At 45.1% G+C, this 14,848-nt stretch overlaps 1 protein-coding gene across 3 annotated transcripts in view; it reads right to left on the bottom strand.

Moving 5' to 3' along the window:
- Window positions 1–4,072: 4,072 nt before the first annotated feature.
- The window catches only part of MIB2 (MIB E3 ubiquitin protein ligase 2), a 128,527-nt gene continuing 117,751 nt past the window's right edge, over window positions 4,073–14,848 (bottom strand). For all 3 annotated transcript variants that reach the window (XM_075328736.1, XM_075328734.1, XM_075328735.1), the window contains 5 exons: window positions 14,500–14,718; window positions 12,505–12,683; window positions 9,565–9,746; window positions 9,043–9,108; window positions 4,073–5,117 (listed from right to left, as the gene is read on the bottom strand). In XM_075328736.1, the coding sequence (XP_075184851.1) occupies window positions 4,876–5,117; window positions 9,043–9,108; window positions 9,565–9,746; window positions 12,505–12,683; window positions 14,500–14,718 (888 nt within the window). In that variant the 3' untranslated portion in view covers window positions 4,073–4,875. The remainder of the gene's footprint in view (window positions 5,118–9,042; window positions 9,109–9,564; window positions 9,747–12,504; window positions 12,684–14,499; window positions 14,719–14,848) is intronic.

Genomic DNA, 14,848 nt, shown 5'->3' on the forward strand with positions numbered 1-14,848 from the left:
GGATAATGCAAATCGATGGACTTACCGCTGGTAAATACCCTGTCCGGCTGTTGCCTGTGGCTGCGCAGTAACTCAGCGAATTCTGGATGTCCGCTGAATGTGTTCTGGGCCCGCTTCACCCGCTTAAAGGAGACCTGGGTGCTCTGGGAGGAGACTGGGTCCACCTGTACCTTCAAGGTCTGGTTTACTGCTTCTATCAGGCTATTTACCATGTGCCGAATATCGGCCGCCTGCTCTGAGTCCTGTAGGGGTACCGCATCGGAATCATCCTCGGAGCAGTCAGAAGCCTCCCTGGAGGACTGACGGTCTGGACCTGGGGATGAAGGTGAAACCTGGGAAGAGTCTGAGGACGAGACCCGGCGGGTCCGTTTCTGAGCAGCAGAGGAGGACCCTGCAACGGGGCTCACCTGCTCCGGGGGCAATTGCGCCGGGTCTGCGGGAATCTGGGCGAGCGTCGGCAGCAGGCGTAGAGCTTGCGCGATGGTCCAAGAAGCCTCAGAGAGGGAATCTATGGACTGGGACAGGGACGCTAGCCAGTCGGGGGGGGGCGGGACGCAGGGCCCTGCAGCATATGGCGCTGTGGCGTCTGCGGTATCAGAAGCGTCGGCCGCGGAGTCCTGCGGAGGCTGCGCGTCTGTAGAACAGACGGAGCATAGTGGGGCGTCCTGACCCTGGGAAAATTTGGAGCTGCAGGAGGAGCATGCAAAAAATAGTGCAAAGGGGGCCTGCTTGGATTGGGTGGGCTTAGCCTTAGGCATGGTGCACACAGGTACTCTCCCTGGTGGCTGCTAGGAAGGAGACAGGAGAGGGTTAACTCGTCCCTAAACTCAGAGAATGCTACCTAGTGAGGGCTACTCCTTAGGAGCAGAGCTTACCCAGGTCCTGCGTGCTGCCCACCAGTCCAGAAGTGGAGTCCAGGAATGAGCTGGCCAGAAAACTCAGAACGCCGGCGTGCTGCAGCCTCAGGGGACCAGAGGCAGGCTAAAATGGAGAGGGGACGCTGGAGGAGGCTGGGGGAGGAGCAGGATTCCGGCGCGAAAAGTCTGGAGGATTCACAGCCCCCACCATCTGCCAGGAGGCAGAGCAGTGGGAGGTACAGAGGGAGACGACCGGCGGCCAATAGCATGCAGCGGGGGCGTGGCTAGGACGCAGGAGCGACTAGGCCGAAGCCGGGGACTAAATTTATGGAGGGGGCCGGGGGAAAGAGCAGGGAAGTCGGATCCTACCTTCAATCGGCGGCGCCGGCTCAGCGATGGATGCGGTGCAGGCAGAGCTCCCTGGCCCTGCCTGTGAACAGCGCTGCTCGTCCAGGAAGGCTCCGGGGGAGAGCGTGCTGAAGGCAGGGTAGTAGGCATCATGATGGGGGTAGACAGCCCCCTATCAGGAGAAGGCAGCGTGACAGGGCCCCATCTATCACAAACGCTGCTGAGGTTCCATCCCTGCTGTATTCCCCTGTACGCCCTTTGGGGTGATACCTCAGGGCGAATCAGGGGTGCCCACAAAACAACCTGCCCACACGCGCACCCCCGGGAGTGGTACCACGGGGACGGGCGGGGGAGAGGGCCCCGAAGTCTCAAGCCCCTGCGACCCTGGGGAGCGGTACCCACGGGGCTGCGGAGAATGAGTGAAGCGAATACCTGCAGAGAAGAAGACGACAGGTATGAGAGCGATGAGTGGCGCCGAAATAAAATAAAAAAGCGCAAAAACATACATGGCTGAGGGGGGCCGAGACGGCCCACATCAGCCTCCTACGACACTAAGCTAAAAACTGATCTGAGCCCGCCTCCGGCTCGGGGTGTATGCTGCTAGGGAGGAGCTAACTTTTTTATGTTTACTTAGTGTCAGCCTCCTAGTGACAGCAGCATAACCCATGGTCCTGTGTCCCCCAATGAAACGATAGAGAAAAACTGGTTAGGACTGGTTGACCAGGGGGGTGTATAGGCTCAGAGGGAGGAGCTACACCTTTTAGGTGTAGTACTCTGTGTGTCCTCCGGAGGCAGAAGCTATACACCCAAGGTTTGGGTCTCCCAAAGGAACGATAAAGAAAGGGTCTCTATGGGTGGACGAGACCCTGGCTAATGAGGACTATATGACTTTATCGTGTCGGACTGTGGTACCAGGCAGTGAGGAGGAGGAGGACGGGCAAATAGCAACAGTAGTACCAGGAATGAGGGAGCAGCCTACTGTAAAACTGTGCCTGCATGTCCATTGTACTGTAACAAACTTGTTCAAGTATTGTGGCCGCAGTATTGATATTTTGGAAGTATTGTGTGAAACTTATTGTACAAGACTGTTGAAAACATATTCTGAGTCTGTTGATGACTGTCCTGCAGAAAAATCCTGGTCTGCATGATGGCCACAGGTATGACTTGCACACACAAAGACTACACACCCAGCCAGGATCGTTGAGACCAATCCCATCCCCCTTGCTTTATGCAGGAGGCCAAGACATGGACCACCAAAGAACTGACCCACTACCCTGAGACTACCGCCCTCACCCTTATATTGTTCCCCTAAGTCTAAATATATAAAAGGTAAAAAAATTAAATCTAAAAGGATGCATACTCAAAACATAAAAAAACTATATCACTGGCAAAGGTATGCGCACTAATGAGGTTTGTTGTGTTTTATAGGTCTACATGTTTATGATAAAGTGTCATTTTTACCATCTGCTGCAAAAAAAAAAAGAGAGTGCAAAAATGTGGTCTATCACATCCAAAAGGATGAGGGCTATAATAAATCCTTCCCCATCCCAGAAGGTCACACTAAGGATCAGAAATAAGTGCCCACCCCTCATTGAAGCATAAGTCGAGCCCCTTGTGCTTCTGGACGTTACAAGGGCGGCCACTCCCAACATCAACCGAGGGCCACAGTCAATGTTTCTGTTCCTTCCAAAGGCGGCAAAGTAGACCGTCAGGAGGGTCACCTATAGGATAAAATATAACAAACATGCAAAGAGCAAAACAGGGTCCAAATGTGTCCAGAATGATAAAAATTCCTCACATTGCCTAACCAGAAGGCTAAGCCAATAGAGGTGAATGTGCTCAAATTTGAGAAAGCAAATATGTCACTCTGATAAGTATCAGAACCTCAGGAACAATACTCCTCGAACAAGTTTGCATCTGACAAGCAGCCAATCAACACACAACTGTTCAAACCAAGCACAGGCACTCGGTGCACCCTTGGTGTGGCCAAACGATTCAGTGCACCCTCCCACCTACTTCTTTGATTGACTGCTCCAGCTTTATAGGAGGCAGAGGAGAGTAGAGAGATGGAAAACAACTATCGGGGAAGACGTACTGAGTACTGAATTGTTTGGCCACACCAATGGTGCATCGAGCGCCTGTGCCTAGTTTGAACATTGTCTCAGCATTGACAAATATTGGACTCCTATGGCAGATGATTCTGGATTGAATAACATCCTTAGTCGTGCTACAAAGTTGGACTGAAGAGTAACGGTCATGATCCAGGCCAGCTTTTCCCTGCTGTGGTTACACCCAGCTCCGGCCTGGTCATGTCAGGGGTTAACTTCCCCTGCCTTGTTCTGGTTCCCAGGATACTATATATTGCCTCTACCTATGGGTCAGTGCCAGTGATATTTCTGCCTTGCAGCTTGTATACTGGATCTGATGAATGTTCCCGATCTGTCCTGCCTCCCTGCTACTGTGTCCTGACTTGTACCCTCCCCGGTTCGTCTGCCTGTCCCGGTCCCTGACTTCCCTCTCCTGTCTGTTGTTTGTGTTTCCCTCTGCATACCTGATCTCCCGACTTCCGGCTCGGTTCTGGTTTCTGACTTGATTTTGATACTCCCCTTGCAGTGACTTGACTTTTCTGGCTAGACCCTGACTGTTTAACTACTCTATTGCCCCCTGGTGGTTCGCCTCTTAACTGAATGCTGAAGTTACTCTGCTGTACATCAGCTGCCTTTCCGTTAGTGTGACTGTCTCTCCTTCACTACTCTGCTGCCACCTAGTGGGGAATACGCTGTGCTACATCTTACTAGCCCTTTGTACAGCGTGACAGTAACCAGCTCCAATAGTTGGTGAAGAAGGAAGATGCTAATAGGCGTGAATGTGGTAATATTAACAAGCCTGCTTTTATTTCATTAATATACACATTTCATACATTGTACACAAAAATGAGCAAACTTCAATTTGCCGATTCATTCAGTCATCTGAAATGGAAGATGTGAAATTGAGGATAACAGACCCTTAGGAGAACGACTTATCCCCCCTTAACTTCCTCAAGTCGAAGGTGGTTATTTCAATGTCTGAACCAGTCTCCTCCATCTAAGACCAGACATACTTGTGTTGGAAACCAGTATACTGTAATAACGGATCAACCGGTAGATTTATTTTTTTCCTTTCGATGGATCCATTGACTTCCTCAACGTATAAGTCTACGTTTCCTGGGCCAATGGGTTATTGACCTAATATATTGCTTTGTCATGTATGAAATAAAAGAAATGCAGCATTGTTGTATTGGAAGGCCATGATTTTGTCTTTTTTCTTTTACAGAACCAAAAAACAAATGATAACTCCTATATAGACACCATGTCATGAATGGGCAGTGATGACATTTTATAAATAGGATGAATGATCGGAATTGGCCTTTTCTATCCCTCTGAAAAAACAGAATTTCTCAGGAAGACGGCGCTATAGAATAGCCCTTCCAGTGTGGAGATATATATATATATATATATCTATATATTATGTGTTTACAAAAACACACAGCAGCCACACTTCTTCATAAGCAAAGGTTGGTGGTGTCTCCTCCTAGGACCCTCGCGCAGGGAAAGGGTCTACACAACCATGCTTAGCTCAGGCAAGATTTCTGTCCTTTTGCTTTACGTGTTGACCCCCGTAACACCGTCTATCAGACGAACAGCTGTATTCGCTCTCGGATGCCCTGCCTGCAGATGGGGCAGGAGGTGAGGGATGTGCTGCATTCTGCGCAGGAGCCGTGTCCACACTGGAACACCAGCTTGATGTGGTTGTCGATACAGATCGGGCAGGTCATCCTTTCCTCCATTTGGCGATATCGGTTCTGAAGCTCTTCCATCACCTTGCGTTGATCTGATGCTTCTAAGCTGGGGACGCTGTCTACTTCTGTACTGTCTACAGGAAAATACAGAAAAAAAGGCAATTTTTTTTTTACGTATATTAAGCCGGACCAAGATATAATATTTTATTGTTCCATAAAACTATATTTTGTCTCATGTTTTAATCTGCATGAAAATAATAATAATAATGATAATAATATGGTTAAAAATATGTATTTTCCTTAATTTTTAACTTTTTTGTTTTTACATTTTTTATTGCATTGGCTAAATAAAAAAAAATTCTGAACTCTTGCAATTTTTACATTGACCACCAAGCTTAATATTAAAGGGGTTGTCCACTACTTTCACATTGATGGCCTATAGATCATCAGTGTCAGATCGGCAGGAGTCCGACACCATCATCTGTTCCCGATGCCGGCGGAGGCAGCAGGTGGCTCAGTTGCGGAGTTGTCCCGTTAAGTGATAGTGGCCGCGGGCGGCTGGGTACTGCACACGTTTGCCATTCTAATCAATAGGAGGCGGATGTGCAGTACCCGGATGTGGCTGCTATCAGAAAATGGGGAAGCTCCGTATCTGAGCATCTGCTACCGGCACCGAAAGCAGCTCATTGGCAGGGGTGTAGAGTATCGGACCCCAGCCGATCAGACATTGATGACCTATCTTAAGGATAGACCATCAATGTAAAAGTAGTGGACAACTTCTTTAAGGTCAGGTCTTTAGTCATGTGCAGAAGACTTTTCAACGAACCACCTGGACCATAGGCTAGAACATGGGTCCCCAACTCCAGTCCTCGAGGGCCGCCAACAGTGCATGTTTTCAGCATTTGCTTAGTATTGCACATGTGATAATTTAATCACCTGCACAGTTGATGATTCCAACACCCATGCAATGCTAAGGAAATCCTGAAAACATGCACTGTTCTGGATAAGATGTCAGAATGGGCAGATACTTGGCAAATGAGATTTAATGTTGATAAATGTAAAGTAATGCACCTGGGACGGAGTAATCCTATAACTGCGTATACATTAAATGGAAGTAAACTCAGGACTACAGAACAGGAGAAGGACTTGGGTATTCTCATTACAAATAAGCTGAGCAGCAGCACTCAATGTCAGGCAGCAGCTGCTAAAGCAAACAAGATTCTAGGGTGTATAAAAAGAGAGATTAGATCCCGTGATCCCAACGTATTGTTACCCCTCTAGAAATCACTTGTAAGGCCACATCTGGAATATGGGATCCAGTTTTGGGCTCCACATTTTAAAAAGGACATTCAGAAGTTAGAGTCAGTTCAAAGGCAGGCAACTAGACTACTACAAGGAATGGAGGCCGCCCGTATGATGAGAGGAATGGAGGCCGCCCGTATGATGAGAGGAATGGAGGCCGCCCGTATGATGAGAGGAATGGAGGCCGCCCGTAGGATGAGAGGAATGGAGGCCGCACGTATGATGAGAGGAATTGAGGCCGCCCGTATGATGAGAGGAATGGAGGCCGCCCGTATGATGAGAGGAATGGAGGCCGCCCGTATGATGAGAGGAATGGAGGCGGCCCGTATGATGAGAGGAATGGAGGCGGCCCGTATGATGAGAGGAATGGAGGCCTCCCATATGATGACAGGTTGAAAAAGTTAGATATGTTTAGCTTAGAAAAAAGACGTCTCAGAGGAAATCTCATTTCTATGTATAAATACATGTGTGGTCAATATAAAGGACTGGCACATGACTTATTTCTTCCGAAGACAATACTAAGGACCAGGGGGCACTCACTGCGAGTGGAAGAAAAGCGATTCCGACAGCTAAATAGGAAAGGGTTCTTTACAGTTAGAGCAGTCAGATTGTGGAATGCCGACCACAAGAGGTAGTAATGGCAGACACTATAACAGCTTTATATCAGGGCTGGATGATTTCCTCAGTACACACAACATTGTTGGTTATAAATGACTTAGTGACCAAATGTAGAACTGGTGGAGGAAGGTTGAACTAGATGGACCTAGGTCTTTTTTCAACCTTAGTAACTATGTAACTATGTAACTGTTGGCGGCCCTCGAGGACTGGAGTTGGGGAACCCTGGGCTAGAACATACTGGTTCTGACTCACTGATACAGTAGAGTTTCTAGGAATGCTCTAATCTGTGCAGGGGTCTCTGAGCAGAGAGGGTGAGAACATAATATGGCACATTGCCTCTAGGTGAACAGTCGATTCTGTTTTTTTCTACTGTACACTTTTTGTTGTAGTCTTGCCTCTGATGATAATGAAACTGCTGAAAAATGTCATGCAGAGAACAGGAAGTGTGCAGCCAATATATCAAAGCTGAAAAGTGTCGAAAAACCTTTGAAAAGATTCATTGTTTTGTACAACTTTTGACGTTTTGAATCAGCTGTGTCTGTTAACTTAATTAAAAATGCCGGAGTTTCCTATGCGAGAAATGCTACTCTAGTGACTGACTTGAGTAATATTTCTGCCAAAGTGCACGCCATTGATAAGATGCACCAAATTCATTAAGTTGCGTATGACGGGAACAGAGTACAGTATCTATATAACAAAGTGTAGAAAAAAAATAGGAAATGAAAAAGTTTAATGTGCAGGAATGTAGAATTTATAAGGTCTAAAAGGTGTGACGGATCGTCTTCAGCGTGAAAACCTTTGAACAATAGGCCATTGTCTGATGGTACATACTCTGTACATGAAGCACAGCAGGACATTAGGTGGCAATGGATAGAAGACATGGTGTCGGGTGATTCTGACATATTTAAAATGAAGCGAAAATTGAAGAAAAAAACAGTTTAGTTCCCAAATTCGCACTGAATACTGTAATAACAAACAGGCCACACGCCAAGACGCGGCCTCATGAACCTGGGCTATGTAAGGAATACTTCACATGTGCACACGGAGACTGGATCGTGTTTGTTTTCCCTCCTCACGTGAAAGATTGAATCAAAATTGACCTTGTTACACATTTCTGGCAGAAATATCCAGATACTGCTCTGCATTTTCCACAATTTAGGCCTCCAGGACACTGGTAATATTAACCGTATTATGTACTTGTTGGAAACGTTTTAACCTACAGTATTTATTCTTTAACCTACATGACTTTTTTATTTTTTCAGCTATTTTTACATAAACACACATTATATATATATATATATATATATATATATATATATATATATATATATATATACTTACAGGGTGGTCCAAAAGTAGGTGGACAGTATGTGTAATAGGGTTATCAAACATGGTGTAAAGTGAAACTGACTCAGTTGCCCTTAGCAACCAATCAGATTCCACCTTTCATTCTTCACAGACTCTTTGGAAAATGAAAGGTGCAATCTGATTGGTTGCTAAGGGCAACTGAGTCAGTTTCACTTTACACCATGTTTGATAACCCTATTACACATACTGTCCACCTAATTTTTGACCTCCCTCTATATATAATAACGGCGGCTGTCTTGTCGGATCAGCTGTTAACAGTACTTAGATCTGCTTGTCAGGAATTTTAAAGACCATAGACAGCAGCAGTCAGCAATCCTCTCTGTTGCTCCAATCCTCTCCGTCCCTCCAATCCTCTCCGTCCCTCCAATCCTCTCCGTCCCTCCAATCCTCTCCGTCCCTCCAATCCTCTCCGTCCCTCCAATCCTCTCCGTCCCTCCAATCCTCTCCGTCCCTCCAATCCTCCCCATTCCGCCAATCCTCCCCATTCCGCCAATCCTCCCCATTCCGCCAATCCTCCCCATTATCCCAATCCTTCCCATTCCGCCAATCCTTCCCATTCCTCCAATCCTCCCCATTCCGCCAATCCTCCCCATTCCGCCAATCCTCCCCATTCCTCCAATCCTCCCCATTCTCCCAATCCTCCCCATTCCTCCAATCCCCCCCCATTCCTCCAATCCCCCCCATTCCTCCAATCCTCCCCATTTATAGCCCAAATTTATTCATAAATATCAAACTTGGAGATAAAGCGTTAACACTTGTATTACCCCTTACCTTGTCTAATCTTCTTAGTGATTGATACTTGACACTTTATACATTTCTTCATTCTCCGGGAGCATTCTGCAACGGAAAATTGAATGGCAACTAGTAATTGTTTCCTACTAAGGCCAGTAGGGGTAGAACAATCCGTCGATTGCACAGTGAGATAATTCTAATAAAGAGGGGTTGAGGGCATGCCACAAGTGTCTGATAGGTTCCTAATTCATCAATCTCAAGAACGGGCTCTGAAGTGTAGTGTTGGCCAAGCATTAACTTTATAGGAACTCCAAAAATGGACAACTAACAATGGACAATTCCTTTACGTTAAAGTGTCAGCTTAGTTTGTCAGATACTGAACCCTAAATTCCCTGCATAAGACTTCTTGTGTGTCTTCAGCTGCCTCCACAAGGAGCTTAGGAGCCGATTACTTATTGTATATATGCAGTCCGCTCTATAAGTGAATGACATCACATTGTGTTTCGACTACTTGGCCAATGCACAAAAGCACAAAGAATGATGGCCGCTGGTTCCTCTTACCTTCACATACTATGCTGTGTTGACACGGGAAGAAGCTGATGAGCATGGCCAGTTCTGAACACACGAGGCATTCGGAAGGGGTAGTAGCACTTGATAAGCTGAGGTTGGTCATTGTGTTTGGGGTAGTGTGGACCCTGCGGAGGGTGCAGCTGATGGTGGATGAGTCCGTTTCCGCCTGTTCCCTGAAAATGTATAGAAAGGAGTATGATAAAAGGCAAAGGAAGAACAAGGTGGATGCAAAGGAAGAACAAGGTGGTTTTTACTACGTACCGCATTATCCACAGTCTACTTTTTTGGTTATATGACATCCACCCCCAAAAAATGGAATAAAAAGCGATCAAAAAACTTTGTATGCAAAGGAAATGGTAATAAAAAAAAATACAAGAAAAAGACTGACGGCACATCCTATGTTTCTAATGTGAACAGATGCAAACTGAACATGAAACATAGTAACAAAAAGGAGACAGTTGCACTCTGAAGTGCTAAGATATGTGGAAAGTCCTTGGTTACCCCTCTCTACACACAGCAGTTTTTAATTGCAATGAGATGACACACAGTTAGGGTCATAGCGCTAGGGACCCCAATATAGAGATATACCTTGACGAGGTTTTGGGGCTCAGTTACATTGATCAATGCGATTGCTAAATATCTCCTTTTTCCGAATATTCATGGCAGGAATGCATTTCATTATTCACACTTTCAAGTTAGCAAGTAGCATTTTTCATTGTATGCTTCAATGTTTTTCGGTATGCTTATAGCATTATACTATTATCTAACTTTAATGTGCGGCCTTATCCTTATGTACTATGTATTTTTTTGGCTTGCACTCATAATATATATTAGTGCTCTCTTCAGTTATCCTATTTAGAAACATCCTACTCTAATCCCTCTCTTTTGGTTAAAAAAAAACTACAACATATGGGCGGACAGGAACCTGTAAATGAAGAATTAAAATGTCCCAAGGCTGAAGAGCAGGAGTGCTTAATCAGAAGGCATGACCTTGTAATCTAAGAAAAAGGCTGTTGGGCTCACATAAAACTGGCCATTTTTGTCTGCTAAGTATCTCAATTTTGCATGTTTTTCATAGCAGCAATGCATGTCTATATTCCTATATTCATCTTAGCACTAGAGAGTGCAATTGGCTCCTTTTTGTTAATAAAAAAATACAACTTGCCATGCAAAAAAACATCACACGGCTCCAACAAAGGAAAGATGAGAAAGTCATGGGTCTCAGGAAGTGGCAACAAATCTAAATTTGGATGTTTTTTAACATAGTTATGATTTTTTTTATTAACCCCTTAACGACCCATGACGTACTGGGTACGTCATGGATCGTGTGCGGTTAATCCCTACCCCCTGCCGTGGGCAGGCTGCGGCGATCCGCGCACATATCAGCTGTTTTCAACAGCTGACGTGTGCCTGCTAGTCGCAAGTGGAATCGCTTCCACCCGCGACAATTAACCCCTTACATCTCGCTGGCAAAATCTGGCAGCGAGATGTATATGCACGCTGCCATTATTCTGACTTACCCCGCCCCCATTGGAAGTCACGTGACATGATCACGTGATTTCCGGTGGTTGCCATGGTAGCACAGGGTCATGTGATGACGCCTGTAGCTAACATGAGTCATTTACTCTCAATGCCGGAATACAGCCGGCATTGAAAGTAAAGCAGCAAATCTGCAGTTCTCAGCTCTGTAGCTGTGATCTGGAGATATGGCAGAGCGATCAGATTGCTGATCGCTATAGCCCCCTAGGGGGACTAGTAAAATAAAAAAAAAAAAAAAGTTAAAAAAAGTTTTAAAAAATTAACAAAAAAATGAAAAAAACCTAAAAAGTTCAAATCACCCCCCTTTCACCCCATTCAAAATTAAAGGGTTAAAAAAAAATTACACACATATCGCCGCGTTCAGAAATGCCCGATATATCAAAATATAAAATCAATTAATCTGATCAGTAAACGGCATAGCGAAAAATAAATTCCAAACGCCAAAATTACATTTTTTGGTCGCTGCAAGTTTTGCGCAAAACGCAATAACAGTCGATGAAAACGTAGCATCTGCGCAAAAATGGTACCCTTAGAAACGTCAGCTCGAGACAAAAAATAAGTCATCACCGAGCCATTGATCCCAAAAAATTAGAACGCTACGAGTTTCGGAAAATGGTGCAAAACGTGCGCCACTTTCATTGGACAAACTTCTGAATTTTTTTTTAACCCCTTAGATACAAGTAAACCTATACATGTTTGGTGTCTACAAACTCGCACAGACCTGAGGCATCATACCCGCACATCAGTTTTACCATATAGTGAACAAGGTGAATAAAATATCCCAAAAACTATTGTGCAATCACACTTTTTTTGCAATTTTTCCGCACTTGGAATTTTTTTTGCCATTTTCCAGTACACTATATGGTAAAAGTTATGGTTTCATTTAAAACTACAACTCGTCCTGCAAAAAACAAGCCCTTATATGGCAAGATTGACGGAAAAATAAAAAAGTTACGACTCTCAGAATAAAGAGGGGGAACCCCCCCCCCCCCCGGAAAAACGCAAAACGCCCGGGGGCTGAAGGGGCTAATGACTAAAATTTCCAAAACGATCCAAGCTCAGTATCGCTGGAGAATCATATTACCAGGTCATACTTACCACAAACTGAACGCCGTAAAGATAAAACCTAAAAAACTATGGCCGATTGTCTTTTTAGGATTTTTTTTTGCCATTAAATGGTTAAGTGAATAATATTATTCAAAAGTGCAAAAATCAAGACCTCATATGGAGATAATGGAAAAATTAAAAAATGATGGTTCTTGGTAGAAAGGGAAAAGAAAAATTGTGAAAAATTCACCACCTAGGGAAGGGATTAATGATCCTTCTTGGTAGGATCGCTGTCTGTGTCTTACATGGAGATCCACCCAGAATACACACTTGGGTGCAATGTACCTGAATTTCTGAGAAAAGCTCTTCACAAGATGTGCTATCCTTCCATCGATAATCAAGTCCAGAGGTGACTTCCCGCGATGATTGGCGTAGTTAATGTCTGCACCTGACAGTGCCAAAAAGCAGGCGATTGCTGCACTGACATTTAATTCTGTATTTCCAAGCAGACCAGTAGCCTCAAGCTGCCGAGAAACATAAAAACAGAACATAGTAAACAGAAAACATAAAAAGATGAAGTTTTCTTATTCTTTGTTTCTATCAAAATTGCAAAAAAATCCCCCTAGAACTGCCACTTTTTTACTTTACAGTTGTTGTTGTTTTTTTAAGCCATTTCCTAAATGCAAAGTTTTAATTAAAAATGTCCTTCTATTTTGTCACTGCAGTGTCTGTGCGCCCTCTGACTAGCGGAGAGCTTTGGAAAAATGTTACACATCCATTAAAACTCCTGCTCCTGAAGTCTCGCTCTGCTCTCACCTTCTCTCACTGTTAGAGATAGCAGAAGGGCAGTGTCACTTGTCTCTCTGCTCGATGATACTTGTGACAGATTCAGGACTTGAGTCATTTTCATTCTTGACTTTCAATATTAAATGTGTTTCCTTTCCTTGGGCAGTCATAGGGGTTAATGGCAGTATTCCCTGCTAGCAAGCTGGCTAATTGCTATCTCAGGTGTTTCCGGTTTGGGACCACTCCCAGTCCCTTTTTATACCCTCTGCTACCAGCAGAAGGTGACTGTTATTCTCTTGCCATTTGGATGTTAGGCCTGGTGGTGGAAGGAGCTGCTGCAACCCTCTCTTGATGTTGCTGTGCGGACTGCAGCAGTCTTGGTGCGGACTGCAGCAGTCTTGGTGCGGACTGCAGCAGTCTTGGTGCGGACTGCAGCAGTCTTGGTGCGGACTGCAGCAGTCTTGGTGCGGACTGCAGCAGTCTTGGTGCGGACTGCAGCAGTCTTGGTGCGGACTGCAGCAGTCTTGGTGCGGACTGCAGCAGTCTTGGTGCGGACTGCAGCAGTCTGTTGTTGTCTTTTCCCCTGTCTGTTTTCCTTACCTGATGTGTTTTAGTGCATCAGTGGGACTAGCATCCTTCACCTGCCCACTCACTAGCCAGGACTATTGTAAGGTCACTTAGGGCATCAGGTTCCTGCTCGGTGACAGGTGAGGAACCTGTAGAGGGACTGGCTATGAGTACAGGGTAGAGCAGCAGGTAAGTGGAGCAGGTATCCATCTCCCTCTTATTAGTCCTAGGGCTCTCCACTGTTAAAGTGTCCCCGATGTACCCCTTGTTTGTTGTGGCATTACACTGCCATTGTGTACTTTGGCTCACGACAGACCCTCCTGTAATCTGTGACGTGACAGGAAGGAAAAGGCTATATACGCATTTTTACAATGTAGAGAGGGATTAAAGTATCTACAGTCTTAGGGAAGGTAGAGAAAACAGGCTACAGACAAAGAGGAAAGTTCATGGAGATGAAAGTACAGTATTAGAGCTATATATACATTACAGCGAGTGAAGATCGCAGCACCCTGTATACACACAAACCATCCAGCCTATATTACTGGGAGGGACACTCCCATAGGAAAAACAATAGAAAGCTTGGCTCAGACTGCAAACTGCTTAACAGGGAGTCTGAAAATGAAGGAACTAAAGGTAATCACGAACATATGTAAAAAAAACATTTTTTTTCCATGACAACCACGTCCATAGTTTGTGTGCTTTTTTTTTAAGATAATATAGATACCCAAAATATTTAGAGAATATGGAAACATTGGAGTAAATTTATTAATGTTGCATCAGGAGTTACACCTATGTATTATTGGGTTTAGACGCTTTTTGAGCCTTACAGGAAGAGCAGAGGGGGGTAATTTAAAGGCAAAGAGAATACACTAGGTGGAAATAAGGGTGTGACAAAAAGTGCCAACATTTGGGGGAATCAAGTGCAATTTTTCCCTCACTTCAGATATTCTTTTCTTACTCTCACAAGTAGAATTTTATTATTTTTACCTTGGCGAGAGTAGCTGAGCCATTGCCTTCTGGATCCAAGCATGAGAGGTGCTGCTGGACAACTACTATGTGCATGGATGTGTCGCCGTCTTCATCCTCCGCGTTCACGTCGGCCCCTTCTGTTACCAGCAGCTGCACCAGGTTGATATGACCGTGGGTCACTGCCAGATGCAGGGGCGTTTGGTTTCTGTTGTTCCTGAGATTGACGTCGCAGCGACCCTGATGAGTGAAAGATCAAATACATAGGAGGCAATTCGACAGAAGATTATGGGCTTCTCATAGAAGATGCAACGCCAAATTGGGGCCGATGGATACAGTTGATGGGTATATGCAACCTATCGGGACCTTT

This window comes from Anomaloglossus baeobatrachus, chromosome 11 (assembly GCF_048569485.1).
Source record: "Anomaloglossus baeobatrachus isolate aAnoBae1 chromosome 11, aAnoBae1.hap1, whole genome shotgun sequence".
Classification (NCBI taxonomy): domain Eukaryota; kingdom Metazoa; phylum Chordata; class Amphibia; order Anura; family Aromobatidae; genus Anomaloglossus; species Anomaloglossus baeobatrachus.